This window comes from Globicephala melas, chromosome 12, assembly GCF_963455315.2.
Source record: "Globicephala melas chromosome 12, mGloMel1.2, whole genome shotgun sequence".
Classification (NCBI taxonomy): domain Eukaryota; kingdom Metazoa; phylum Chordata; class Mammalia; order Artiodactyla; family Delphinidae; genus Globicephala; species Globicephala melas.
The window spans coordinates 36,648,551-36,664,247 of NC_083325.1; the positions used below are offsets into that span (position 1 = coordinate 36,648,551).

The 15,697-nt window shown below is 35.6% G+C and overlaps 1 protein-coding gene across 2 annotated transcripts in view; it reads left to right on the forward strand.

Moving 5' to 3' along the window:
• Window positions 1-15,697, forward strand: part of WDPCP (WD repeat containing planar cell polarity effector) — a 255,661-nt gene that overhangs the window by 100,171 nt on the left and 139,793 nt on the right. For both annotated transcript variants that reach the window (XM_070046891.1, XM_070046892.1), the window contains exons 3-6: window positions 8,049-8,096; window positions 8,950-8,994; window positions 10,523-10,593; window positions 10,846-10,905. In XM_070046891.1, coding sequence (XP_069902992.1) covers window positions 8,049-8,096; window positions 8,950-8,994; window positions 10,523-10,593; window positions 10,846-10,905 — 224 coding nt within the window. The remainder of the gene's footprint in view (window positions 1-8,048; window positions 8,097-8,949; window positions 8,995-10,522; window positions 10,594-10,845; window positions 10,906-15,697) is intronic.

The following is a 15,697-nucleotide window of genomic DNA, read 5'->3' on the forward strand; positions in this document are numbered from 1 at the left end:
GGCGAGCAGGGGCTTCTCATTGCAGTGGCTTCTCTTGTTGTGGAGCATGGGCTTAGGTGCGTGGGCTTCAGTGGTTGTGGCTCATGGGCTCTAGAGCACAGGCTTAGTAGTTGTGGTGCATGGGCTTGGTAGCTCCACGGCATGTGGGATCTTCCCAGACCAGGGCTCGAACCCATGTCGCCTGCATTGGCAGGCAGATTCTTAACCACTGTGCCACCAGGAAAGCCAATTGTTTCTAACTTTTGATTTAAAGTGAGGGACATGCAACTCTTCCTTTTACTTGAACACTTAGAGGCCACTGTAGGATTATCAACTAGCCTAATTTCAATATTGTTGTGTCTCAGGGAATAGGCAGGCATGAAGAGAGGGAGAGAGATGGGAGAACAGCCTGTCAGTGGAGCAGTCAAAACACACACATGACATTTATCACTTAAGTTAGCCTTCTTATATAGGTGTGGTTCATGGTGCCCCAAAACAATTACAGTAGTAACATCAAAGATCACTTATCACAGATCACCATAAAAAAATAATAGTAATGAAAATGTTTGAAATATTGCAAGAATTACCAAAATGTGACAGAGACATGAATTAAGCAAATGCTATTGGAAAATGGTGCCTGTCGACTTGCTCAGTGCAGGGCTGCCACAAACCTTCAGTTTGCAAAAAAGCAATGTCTGCGAAGCACAATAAAGTGAAGTGCAGTAAAAGAGTTATGCCTATATAGATTCGATGTAATCCTTACCAAAATTCCAATGGCACATTTTGCAAAACTAGAACAAATAATTCTGAATTTTGTATGGAACCACAAAAGATCCTGAGTAATCAAAACAATTTTAAGAAACAGTAACAAAGCTGGAGGTACTACACTTCCTGATTTCAAACTATACTACAAAGCTGTGGTAAGCAAAATGGTATGAGAGAACAGAAATAAACCCACACATAAATGGACATTTAACTTATGACAAAGGAGCAAAGAACATAGAGTGGAGAAAGGATAGTCTCTTGAATAAATTGTGTTGGGAAAACTGGATAGCCACATGGAAAAGAATGAAACTAGACCACTATCTTATACCATACAGAAAAATTAACTGAAGATGGATTAAAGACCTGAATGTAAGATCCAATATCTTAAAATTCCTAGAAAAAAACGTAGGTGGTAGTCTCCTTGACATCGATCTTGGAGATGATTTTTGACATCAAAAGCAAAGGCAACGAAAGTAAAAATAAACAAGTGGGACTACATCAAACTAGAAAGCTCCTGCACAGCAATGGAATCCACCAACAAAATGGAGAAGACATTTGCCAATCATATATCTGATAAGTCCAACATATAAACTCAATAACAACAACAACAACAAAAACTGATTAAAAATGGGCAGAGGATCAGAATAGACATTTTTCCAAAGAAGACATACAGATGGCCAACAGGCACATGAAAAGATGTTCAACATCACTAATAATAGGGAAATGCAAATCAAAACCACAATGAGATACCACCTCACACCTGTTAAAACGGCTATTATCAAAAAAACAAGAAGTAACATTTATTGGAGAGGCTGTAGAGAAAAGGGAACCTTACACACTGTTGTTGGAACTATAAATTTGTATAGCCACTATGGAAAACAATATGGAGATTCCTCAAAAAATTAAGAGTAGAGCTACCATATGACCCAACTATTCCACTTCTGGGTATTTATCCAAAGAACATGAGAACAGTAATTTGAAAAGATATATGCACCCCCATGTTCATTGCAGCATTATTTACCATAGCCAAGACATGGAAACAACCTGAGTGTCCATTGATGGATGAATGCATATAGATGATGTGTTATATTTATACAATGGAATAATACCCTAAAAAAGAATGAAATCTTGCCTCGTGCAGCAACATGGATGAACCTTGAAGGTATTTTGTTCAATGAAATAAATCAGATGGAAAAAGACAAATACCCTGTAATTTTTACTCTTCAGTGGAATCTAAAAAACATTAACAAAGGGATGAACAAAATAAAACAATAGCAAACTCATAGATACAGAGATCAGATTAGTGGTTACCAGAGAGGAAGGGGATTAGGGGTTGGGTGAAATGGCTGAAAGGGGCAACTGTATGGTGATGTATGGTAACTAGACTTGTGGTGGTGATCACTTTGTAGTGTGTAAGATGTTGAATTTTAATGCTGTACACCTGGAACTTATATAATAAAAGTTCTTTTTTTTAGATTTGTGTATTTTTTAATTTTACATATATTCTTGTGTTTTGTTTTTAAACATTACATATAATCTTTTATATTTATCCAATAATTAAAACAATTTAAAACCAAAAATGTTAAACATCATTTTCAGCATAAGACTTTTATTTAGTAATATACATTCAGAGAAAAACTCTGAGAGACAACAAAATGTTGTTAATAGCTGTCTCCAAAGAGTGGAAATACCAGAAATTAAACTTTTTTGTTCTTTCCTTATTTTCTCAATTTTATACAGTGAACATATTACTTTTATAATCAAGAAACCAAATTATATTGAAATATGTATAAATATGATAGAAAAAAGGAAATGAATGCTCTGACCAAAGACAGTAGTGCACAAAGGCCCCAGGGGGCAGTAAGATCTTCTGCCCCAACTGGATCTTCAGCAGAGCTATCTATTCTCCCTGCTGGGGGCATTCTTCTCTTTGAACCCGTGTGCAGTCATACTTCTTCTTTAGGGCACAGCTTTAGTAAGTCACCTAGAGAAGCCTTCCCTGCCATTTAGACTAAGTTAGTAACCCTCTTACATGCTCTCATTATGCTTGACATTTAAAGTTGTGTTTTTTTTGCGGTACGCGCGCCTCTCACTGCTGTGGCCTCTCCCGTTGCGGAGCACGGGCTCCGGACGCGCAGGCTCAGCGGCCATGGCTCACGGGCCCAGCCCCTCCGCGGCATGTGGGATCCTCCCAGACCGGGGCACGAGCCTGCGTCCTCTGCATCGGCAGGCGGACTCTCAACCACTGCGCCACCAGGGAAGCCCCTAAAGTATTTTTTGAATTGAGGTATAATTGACTTATTATAGTAGTTTCTGGTGTACAGCATGACGATTTGATAAGTCTAGTTAACATCCACCACCATACATGGTTACAAAAGTTTTTTCTTGCGATAGGAACTTTTAATATTTACTGTCTTAGCAACTTTCAAATATGCAATACATTATTATTAACTATAGTCTCCATGCTGTACATGATATCCCCATGACTTGTTTATTTTATAACTGGAAGTTTGTACCTTTTGACCCCCTTCACCCATTTCACCCACCTTCCCCTTCACCCTCCTGACTCTGACAACCAATCTGTTCCCTGTATCTTTGAGCTTGTGTTTTGTTTGTTTGTTTTTAAGATTCTGCATATAAGTGAAGTCATATGGCATTTGTCTTTCTCTGACTTATTTCACTTAGCATAACGCCCTCAAGGTCCATTCAAGATGTCACAAATGGTAGGATTTCATTCTTCTGATGGCTTAGTAGTATTACATTGTATATATATACCACGTCTTCTTTATCCATTCATCCATCGATGGACACTTAGATCTTGGCTATTGTAGATAATTCTGCAACGAACATGAAATAATGGTACCTATATCTTTTTGAATTAGTGTTTTCATGTTCTTTGGATAAATACCCAGAGGTGAAGTTGCTGCATCACATGATAGTTCTATTTTTGAGAAACCTACATACTGTTTTCCATAGTGAGTGCACCGATTTGCACTCCCACCAGCAGTGCTGAAGAGTTCCCTATTCCCCACATCCTCGCCAACACTTGTTATTTCTTGTCTTTTTGATAAATGCTATTCTAATTTGAAGTAATCACAAACTTTTACAGAAAACTTGTTAGTACAGAGAATTTTTTTTCTTGAACCATTTTAGAGTAAGTTTCAGATCTGATGCCTCACCACCCCAAAATACTTTAGTGTGTATTTCCTATAGAAAATGTGTTGTCCCACATCATCTATATAACCATCAAAATCAAGAAATTAACAATGATAATAGTACTACCATCTAATACTCAGAGTTTCACCAGTTGTTCCTCCAGTGTCATTTTTTATAGCAAATGGTTCTCGTTCAGAATTACTTGGGTTTTTTTAGTAAAAGAAGGTGTGAAGAATGAAAAATACTGAAAAGAGTTATGTGTGATCAGGATTTTCTAAGACTGGATTGAATTTAGATGGGTAAATGGATTTTGTTAGGAATGGGCTAGAACAAGGCTGGGTTTGGTTTCTCCCTCCAAAGTATTCTTGAAATTCTGCTTTTGACAACAGATTGTGAGTTTCTTTGCCTTTAAGTGACTTGTATTTGCTTTTGAGATCTTTTGTAACTTTGGTTAAGGAATAAGTATTGTCTCACAGTGACCTATGATCTTATTTGACCAAGTGTTTTAAAACTTTTTGACAAACTTCCCAAATATCAAATTTTAATTGTTTCTTTTGATTTCCAGCTAACTTTGGGGTACCTTAGAGGTCCCCTGAGGTATCTTAAAGAGAAATATTTAACTAGGATTATTTGGTATGTTAAGTTAAATGTAATCATTTGGAATTGTGGTTATTATAACCAAGTTTCTTTATTGATTACACTATAATCAGATGTTTAACCATGGCTTTTAAGTCTTTGGTCATTTATAGATATTTTTGTACTCTGATGCTTTTACAAAAAGTGCTTCATCATCAAGATTCATAGAAAGGCTATGGAAGCAGTTACAACAGTTCCACACCAATATGATGGCTATGTGAGGATTACAGCCCATACTGACTTAAAACAAGGAGCTGTCCTGCCTCTGGGGCCCCTAGATCAGGCATCCAGAGATTTTTACTCCCTGACAGGCAGGGTCGACACCCCCCACTCAGCTCTGAAGCAGTTACAGAAGACGGACAATTGCCCTTCTGCTCTCATAAGAATATGGGAGTAAAATATCTGAGGGGGGAATGAAACAGGAGGGAAGGAGGCAGGGCACAACCTTTGAAAGAATGACATAGCCCGAGGACATGACATAAACTGATTAGAACCAAATGGGTCCAAGATGGTGGACATGTCGACTTCCACTAGACCTTAAGCCTCAGTATACCTCACTGTAACACATCAGCATGCTAAATGACACGCCCACAGGCGTCATGACAGTTCCAAGACCAACCATAAGGATCAAAAAAGTGGGTGGTGGCCCAATTCCTGGAAATCCCCACCCCTTCCTGAAATAGCTGCAATAAGCCTCCCACTCACGAGCCTATGAGATTACCCACCCCTATAAAAACTGACAACCCCATACCCTGGTGCCTTTCTCACCTTCTGAGATGGCCCACACTGTCTGTGGAGTGTGTTTCTCTCTAAATAAATCCACTTCTTACATAAAAAAAAAAAAAAAAGACATGTTACATTTAGTTATCATGTCTCTTTATGCTCTTTAATTCTGGAACAAATCTTTCATGCTTTTAATTTTTTTTAATTTATTTTTTAACTTTTGTGACTTTAACACTTTTGAAGATTTTTTTACCACTCATTTTGTAGTATGTCCCTAAATTTAGATCATTGAAGTTTCCTCATAAGTAGGTTCAAATTATGCATATCTGGTGGGAATATTCCAGAAGTGATGCGGTATTCTCAATGCATCCTAACAGGCAGTGCACAATTTCAATTCGTGTCTTTATTGATGATGTTCATGATCACTTGGTTAAGGTGATGTCTGCTAGGTTTCTCCACTGCAAAGTTACTTTCTTCTTTGGAATTAATTAGTATTTTGTAAGGGAGATACCTTGAAAATATGTGAATATCTTATTCCTCATTAAACTTTAAATATATTTTAAATTTATTTTATCCCTGTGGGCTCAGGTACTGTTTTAGTCAATGATTTTAATCCATTAGTACCATTATTTATTTTGATGTTTATGTTGTCCCTGATGTGGCCAGTGGGACCCCTTGCAAGATGGCTTCTCTGTCTTTGTGCCATGTCCCTGTCAATATTTGAGCATTTCCATTCCTTCTGGCACAACAGATCTTTCAGGCTCTTATTATACTTTCCCTTCCTCAGTGCTGGAATCAGCCAATTCTCAAAGGAGCTTGGTTCCTTTTAGAGGAGAATAGTATCTAGAAGCCAAGGTGTGCTTTAGGTGCACTCATTGCTCTTGGAGTATCACTGCTCCCAGGTACTCTCAGTGGCCAGAGCTTAGGGAATGTATGTATGTACGCATACACACATACTTGCACACATTCACTTCTGTATCTCAATATATCGAAAACCATGAGTTCATACCAGTACCTCAAATTCTAATCTATCACCACAGGGTTCATTCTAATGTTCTCTCTTTTTATATTTGTACTTCTCTCTCACTGGGAAAGCTGACGCTTCCATATCTTTATTTTATTTACTTAAAATCACCCTGTATGCAGACAGTCTTCTGTCTCTATGACAGTTCCCTTCCCTGCATGGATGTCCTTCTCACCCCGTGTACGTTCTGACACACTATGTTGGGCTGCCCCTGTATGTGGATGTCCTCCTCACTTTATTCAGCCTCTAACACCCAAGACGAGGCCATTGCTCCTATGAATGGTGCTTCTCACCCTGCTAGGGTTCTGACATACTATGTCAGACTGACTTTCCCTGTGGACACCTTCCTCATCTAGCTTAGGCTCAGGCACTCCATGGGACGTGGGTCTTATGTGGATGCCTTTCTATTCCTGCTTCGGTTTTAAGAGCCCCACTCTGGGCCAGATGCAGTAGGTCAGACTTGTGCATAGAATTCAGGACCCCTTATTATCCTCATAGTTCTATTCTAGAGCTGTAATACTTGGATGCATGGAATATTCATTATGTACACATATTCTTTATGTACACAGGATATGGCCTGTGTACATAATGCATATGGTTCTTGGATTTTTTAAGAATCTTTTTATTAAAAGTATTACATGTATATTGAAAAGTGTAAAGATTATAAAGATATGTTTTGAACTATCAAAAAGTGAACACACCCATAAAATCTTCACCCAGGTAAAGAAATAAAATATTATCAGTACCCTAGGAGCCATACTCATGACCTTTCCCTGGCACTCCTTATTAGGTATCTTCAATATAACCAACAGAAATAAACTGCATTCTTTAAATTATATGTCCCAATTAGTGGCATGATGAATAAAATAGAGCTTCAGTAAGTACGCATGATTGACTGTTTTGAAAAACTATTTGAAAAGTTAATTATAGCTTTTTTGAGGAAGTTTTATCATTCAGTTTGAGAAAGTTTGGAGCAATCAGTCACTAGGGGGCAGCCTGCACTGCTTCCATTTCTTTAGAAATAGTTGTATCCTTTTGTTAGTAACTAGAATTATTTTGCATGGAAGGAAACAAATGTTATTTCAAAGAAAGAAATATTTCACTATTCACAGATAGGAAGAAAGTGGACACAATTATTTTGTTCTCCTGTAATTCAACTGCAGGAACGGATTCCATGGTCAAATCACTCTCAGCATCTTGGAAGCCTAGCTTTGCTTTTGTAACCCCAGCAGAGCATCCGAATTGGAATGGTTTGGAAGGTTTTTGAATCTAAACAAGCTTCAGATAATTTATCCACACCTTCCTCTAAACCTTTCTTTTCTGCAGATTTCTCCCAAATACCCTACTAGACTCGAGTTAAATTAGAGAAGAGAAAGCCACAGCTCAGAATTCTATCCACTGATTTCATTTCGCCTTGCTTAGTGGTAGTTTCTTTTGGTAGCACCCTGTGAAAAATATCAGAGGAAGCATGAGAGAAAAAAGTTGGTCTTCCTTGGCGTCAGTTCTTTATCACTTCTTTCCTCATGCCATTCTAGTTTTGTGTTATTTCTTTCCTAACTGGACTGATAAACTATCCAGTTCCTGAATATCCCTAGAATAGATAAACCCATGTCCACATACTTTTGAAGTATTTTATTTCCAGTAACATAAAGAGATTGTTTCTGCCCTCCTCCCTGCCCTACTGACCCTGCCGTACAGTATGGGTTGGCTTCTTATTCTCCATAACTTTTTACCATAATCTAATGTCATTTCTTCCTTTCTACAGATAGAGACATCGGGATCTACCAGTATTATGACAAGAAAGAGCCACCAGGTAAAGTATCTGTTCTACTAAAGTGATTTTTATAAACTTTTTATTCTAAACTATAAAATACTGACTTGAAAACTCTGTTTTTATGAGTCTTAGATGAATTCTAGAATTTCAAGAAAGGTTACTCCAGTTCTTCAGAAAAATGCTGAGGTTGATATCTATTCTATATAAAATAAAGCAATATTGAGAAAATGCTATAGCAGAATCTGAAAATTTTCATTTTACTGCTGATTAGACTGATAACTGGACAGTCTATTCTCGTTTATTTATCAGTGTCCCAGTAGAGGGCATTGTTAATGCATGGGTCCCACTGATGCTGGCCTCCCGGATCCTCACCTGATATCTGAAATAGGCATTTCTGAGTGAGTGATCAATTTTCTTTATCTGATTAATCCTGTTAATCCCAGAAGTTTCATGATGGGCCAAAAGGTCTTTCTAGCTAGAGTTACTTCCTGTTTTGGTCTCTGTTGAAGTGAGGCTTGTGTGGGCATCCTGTGTGCTTAGCTTGGTGGCTAATAGGCTGACTTCATGGTTCTGATGACAGACTGAAGCAGCTTCTGTTCTGGGCTCAGTTGCAGTTCTGTTCCCTATCTGATGAGATTGCAAACTCAGGATATTGGCCCACCTGTTGTGCTTTGTAAGCCTTTTCACTACAAATTTAGGAAATCTTCTATGAAATGAAAACATCCAAATTATGGCATTTTTCAACTGCCTTTTTTAAAGTTTAGCATATTTTATTAATCTCAATAGCATGTATAAATAATTATTTATGCACATATAAAAATACAAAGTATTATAATAAAAATAATTTCCACTTTTTTTTTTTTTTAACATCTCTCCGCTGCCACAATATCAGCAACAGAGCATGGTAACTTAGAAGAAAAGCAGAAGCTGGCAGAATGTAAGTTTTACTTTATATTTTTTGGAATTATTATAAAAGTGGAATTTTAATATCCCTGAAAATTCAGTCTTAAAACATATTTTAAACTTTCTGCACAAATAGAAAATGTTATTCCTTACAAATTTCTTATAAATTCCCATTGTTTAGGTACATAAACGTGAATAAGAATTATATTGTTAGGAATTTTTCGTTTAGACCATTGAAATCTCTGTCCATTGTTTGGTGAGATATATGCTTCTGTAAACACAAACTTTCTTATTGAACCATATTTATATTATTTAATATATTTAAAAAGTGTGCCATGCTTAAATTCTGATAACATTTTATTATCCATATTATGCCTAAATTATTAATATGTTTTACCCATTGTAAGAGAATAAGATTTGTAATTATCAGTATTAGCATTTTATTCTCTTTAGTCTTTCCTGTTTTCAAATATATAAACGTGTTATATATGTAATATGGGTACAGTATAATGTGGTTAAAATATGACTGTTTTATTTGGAATATAGGTGGAGCTGAATATCCTACTTATTCTCATTTTAAATGATCAAGCTAACATTTAATTTTTAAAAATACTGTATTAGTACCTGCAACCGAGATTTAAAACTTTTTACATATGCTCTGCACATCATAAATTATGTTTATAGAATGTCATTAATTTGCTTTAATAAGATAATAGCAATTCTATAAAAATTTAAATGCCTATATATACAGTATATTATATGTACATACACACAAAACACATGTACACACGCATTTAGAATTATTATTTAGGAGAATTCAGAGATGAATTCGTTTTTGTGATGAAATAGATATCATTATAATGAATTTAATATTCTGTTAATTCTTTTAAACAGAACTATTTTTAGTTTATCTTAGGCTAACATTGAGACTCTACTAAATAATTTTATCTTTTAATTTAAAACAAAACAAAGGCTTATCATTATTGAATTGTGGTGTAGATTTTAAAGAGAATTATTTTAAATAGAAAAGAGCACTGTTAGTGTCTAATCTGTTAAAACTTGGATTTCCCTCAAATTTGTCCTTAGTTTAAATGTGTGATGCTTAATTTTAAATTCATTTTCTCTGTGTTATTTTTTAAATTTTATTTCTTTCCTCACTATATTCATTTACTCATAGGAATTTTCAGATCTGATAAGGCTACTTGCACAGTTTGGAATTTCTTTCAGATTGACTCTTTATTTATATGAAAATGTTACTTCTGTGGTAAAGAGTGGGTCATTTACTGTTAAGTGCTAGATTCACAGGCCTAGGAAACTTTCCCAGGGATTCTCCGAGCCTTGTTAGTTGTCATCATAAAATTTTGATCAGGGAGATTGTTTTGTGGTAAAAATCCTGTTTTTATGACAGAGCCTTTCAAAAACTGTCATTTGATGATGGAAGTGAAGCCTACTTCCTTTCAGTTAAGGAGGTGTTTTATTTTAATCTCCTAAGGCACATTGCTAAGCAGAGTTTCCTTTTTAAACCATGTTTAACTAACTGTAGTACACGTTTTGTTTGCCAGCACGAGATTTTCCATGGACGCTCAAAAACAGACGCCCAGAAAAACTTCGAGACTCACTCAAGGAGTTGGAGGTATCTTTCCAGAAGTTTCAAAAATGGCAACAAACAAATCTGTTTTAAAACATCTTTCAACAGCTTTAATTTTCATAAAGGATCAACTCTCCTGGTGATGATAGCTTTGCTTTTGTCCAGTGAGGAGTTCCAAAACAGTTGCATCTTTGTGAGGCATGCTGATCTTTTTTTTTTGCTTGCAAATCAGAAGCACTTTAACTGGTAACGACAATGTGTATAGCCAACTGCACTCTCTTTTTCTGTTTCCTTCAGGAGCTGATGCAAAATAGTCAGTGTGTGCTGAGCAAATGGAAGAACAAATATGTCTGTCAGGTAAAAAGGTTTGACATGCTTTCGCAGTGTTTAACCAGTGGAGCTGAAAACTATGCAGTAATTGGTATTCTTGTGTTATGATAGGTAATGGACAAAAACTTTTTAGGAACAGGTATTTCATAGTTTGAATTCTAGTCATTCTAGAACTAACATTAGACAGATTGACTCAGGCTACCTCATTAATCAGTATAGTTGTACTGACACTATAAGCACTAGTAACAGTCTTTTCAGATGGTATTTTTTGTTTGTCATAGACTTAATCATATTTATGAATGAAGGTAAAACCATAGGACAAAAGGTATTTTGACCACTCTTGTAAGCACTTGTGAACACCATGCTTATGGAAATCAACAAGCAGACTAGAGTTAGACCTAACAAAACAAGACATTTGCTCTTACTTTTTGAACCTTCTAAACTGTACTGTTTAATATGGTAGCTGGTAGTCACCTGTGGCTATTTAAATATAAATTTAAACTAATTAAAATTAAAAATTCAATTCCTCAGTTGCACTACCCACATTTTAAGTGCTCAGTAGCCACATGTTATCATATGGACAATATATATACAGAGCATTTCCATCACAGAAAGTTCTTCTGTACAGCACTATTAGAGCCTGGACAAGGTGAGCTACATGTTGAATGGGTCTAGATTCAGGACATAATAATCACTTGTCCGTTGATCATAAAATAATGGACAAATATCTCAGCTGTGTCAGTAGGCTTAAAAAATGCTATTTGCCTAGAAAAATTTTACTCGCTTATGATAAAACGAATCATTAGTAATATTCTACTCCTACATGTAGTTGAAGTTACATCAGTACTAATAATTATAACTGTTTTATGGAATTAAATATCCTGTATCAATTTAAATTCTTACTTGCTTACAATGTGATTCACGAATTTTAGGTCTAACTACTCTTGTTTGAAGTTTAGACCCATGGCTCTATCCATAAATCTACCACATTGAATTTGTAGTGATTATAAACTTGTGTTAATCTACTATTTGAATATAGATCTCATTTTAGTGGACTCTGGTTTGTGCTCATTTTTTGTTTAAACTAGTCTACCTTTATTCATGAAAGTGACTTTAGTTACCTCCTCAACTGTCATAATTATTATTTTCCAGAGACTGTTTACAAGGTTGAATTAATATTTTTAGAACCATAATACTTCTTTTTTTTTAACATTTTTATTGGAGTATAATTGCTTTACAATGGTGTGTTAGTTTCTGCTTTATAACAAAGTGCATCAGTTATACGTATATCCCCATATCTCCTTCCCCTTTCATCTCCCTCCCACCCTCCCTATCCCACCCTTCTAGCTGGTCACAAAGCACTGAGCTGATCTGCCTGTGCTATGCTACTGCTTCCCACTAGCTATCTATTTTACGTTTGGTAGTGTATATATGTCCATATATACACTACCACTCTCTCACTTTGTCCCAGCTTACCCTTCCCCCTCCACATGTCCTCAAGTCCATTCTCTAGTAGGTCTGTGTCTTTATTCCGTCTTGCCCCTAGGTTCTTCATGAGCTTTTTTTTTTTTTTTAGATTCCATATATATGTGTTAGCATATGGTATTTGTTTTTCTCTTTCTGACTTTCTTCAGTCTGTATGACAGACTCTAGGTCCATCCACCTCACTACAAATAACTCAATTTCGTTTCTTTTTTAGAACCATAGTACTTCTTAAATTAGACTTAGGATACTATTGAAAAGGATGGACTTATTTAAAAATTCATAATTTGTTTTCATAAAAATTTTAATCAGACTTTAAAACTTGAATACAAAATATACTCCAGAAAGTTTTGAACTTAGTACAACTCAAATTGTACTTCTCAATGCCATTACTCACTTTAAAAGCTGGTTCAAAATTATTTGACTGCAGGGGAAGCCTACCACCTATAGTAAGAGGTGTGTCTCATGGCCTCACCCTTACTGTTGCACAGGTAAGTTGGAACATGTCAGGCATCTGAAAATATGCAGTGGAGCATCTCAGTACGCAATCCGTTTTAAATAGACTTTATTGCATTTTGATTTAATAAGCAGGTTTGTGTGCATGTATGTATGGGAGAGTATGAAGATGGATATTCCTCACTATTGAATTAATTCAACTCAGAAAAGGAATTTGTGTGATAGAATATATACAAAATTACTTCCGTAATTTATAGGAAACTGAAAATACTGATTTCATAGGCTGTTGTACCAATGAGTCTGTGTTTAACATTTCCACTGGAGCTTATCATTATGTTCTGTCATATTTTGTGCTTTATTTCTATGATTGATAAGATATGCCTTAAATAGACCTTTTACTACCAGTACATTCTTGATGTGATATATTTCAACAAGATAACTTGACCTCCACCGTGTCCACAGGTCCAGGTTATTCCCCATATCTTTAGGGCCTTTGAAAGACCTCCTAACGTTATCCATCCACTACCACAGTTTCTAGACAGGACTATTAGCTAGGTCTTCTAAAAATATGAATATGTGTGTTATTCTTAAAGATCTCTAATATGACAGAAAATTAAAAATTTGGTGCTCAAGCTAAATTTTCGTAAGGATCCCCTTAACCTTTTGTTAGCTGCAAAATCAGTAAATCATCTCTACAGGCTCCCATAGGGTCCCCCTTTTGTACATCATCCAGTGTGGTAACTCTAAAGGCAACATATGCTTTCATTTCTATTAGTAATTTCCCCCATATATTTAACCCTAAAATGGCAGCCATTGATCACAACGTAAAGTTCTCTAATTCTTAGAAAAGAAGTGAAAAAAGTTCCTCAGTATCTTGGTGCTAACATAGTTAGACTCTTCAGTTTTTGACTGTGCCACTCCTTAACTAATGTAAATCTTTTATCCCCCCCTCAAAAAGGGGCAACTTTAGGCAATATGGAATTTATCTTGGTTGTCTTCTTTTTAAGGGATCCTTATTTCTTCGAAAGGTTCAGTTGTTCAGGAATTAGTGGTGCAACTACAACAACATAAAGAATTTCAGAGGATGCAATCTGAGCCTGGATTTTTCCCTCTGTTGAATAACAAGGGTTTTTTTTTGATAGGTTATCATCAGTATCAAAGCTTAATTCATGTTGTTGATTCAGTGATTCAATGACCTGTAAATTGTACCATTTAAAAAATAATTCCATTTGTAAATTCAGAACAGTTTATAAATCAAGACTTACCTATACATATGTTCTATATGAAAACTTTCTTTTGAAGTTGGTTTTTCAGACTGTACCTGTTACTAGTTTGAAATGAATTAAAAGTGTATCACATATATTTCTCACTGTTTTTTTGATCTCCTAAATTATTTTATTATGAGAAAGTATTTAATAATTTTCTGCTTTGAATTTCTTAAACCATTTTCCAAACTATTCTTAGGGAATAATAGTTTCAGCATTAAGCTACTATTAAATTGTACACTGCTGTGGTGGAATATTTTAATTCCTTAAATTGTGCTTCAAGTCACATTCATATTTGCAGATTACTGCATAATTAGTTAAAAGCAATATTATCATTAAGATAGATGTAACTTCATATATATTGATTTTAGATTAAATTATTTGAATCATATATGTACATTTGAGCATAAAAGTATGATATAGTCATCTTTACCCTGATTTCTTTCTATACTTATTTGACATTTCCAGATACAATTTTAAAATGCCAAGAAAAGATAGTTTTCTTTTTAAATTCTTGTAATGAATTACTTGACAGGCTATGTAAAAGTAGAGATTATTTTCCAAGCATATCACAGATAAACTGTGACCTTAAGGAACTTATTTTATTATAACTTCCTCAGTTGTATAATGAATAGCATCGTTACCTGATCTTTCACCAAACTGTGTGAAAATGAGTTTCGATTTCCTCATAAAATAATAATTGACAAACCATGGTTTTAAGTTACAACTATTAGTAATAGCATATTATTTATACAAAACCCATCACACAGTATTTACTGACTGCCACCATTGCAGGAGGCACTAAAGATGTGTGAAGTGTGGGCTGAGTTGCCAGTATAACCTAGTCAAGGGAAACAGACATGTAAAATCACTAGGACACTAGTGAGTGCTAAGTTGTATGACACCAAGTTAAAAAGGTAATAAGAATTTAGAGAAAGCACAGAGATTAGCCTGGCAGTGGGATGTAGGCTAAAACATGAAAACCAGAGGTGGTTTCTACAAAGAACAAATGAAATGGGATAATTATTTTCTGGAAACACCAAACTAGGGGGTTTCTGGACTTGAAGATTCTAAGCACAGAGCAGAAGTAAGGTGGCTAGACTGAAAATAAGGGGATTAAGTAAGAGTCTGTATCTGGAATGGTGAGATCTTCCCCAACTCCTTACCCGCTCCAGCACCGAGGCTATATCTCAATGTAACTTATTTAGAAGACCCTTCTCTGACAAAATAGATTATTACTCCCAGAGCAAAGCCTATGCATACTGATATTTGGTAGTTCCCTTTGAAAATATAGATGTGCCAACAAATCTCCTTACAGTGAAGCCCAAGTTAACAAGCCTCCTTGTACACACCAAGCTTCCAGTCAATTTTTTGGAGACTCACTTTTAAATATAACCAGGGATGGGAATGTAAATTGGTACAACCACTATGGAGAGCAGCATGGGGGTTCCTTAGAAAACAAAAAATAGAACTACCATATGACCCAGCACTCCCACTACTGGGCATATACCCTGAGAAAATCATAATTCAAAAAGAGACATGTACCACAGTGTTCATTGCAGCACTGTTTACAATAGCCAGGACATGGAAGCAACCTAAATGTCCAACAGATGAAT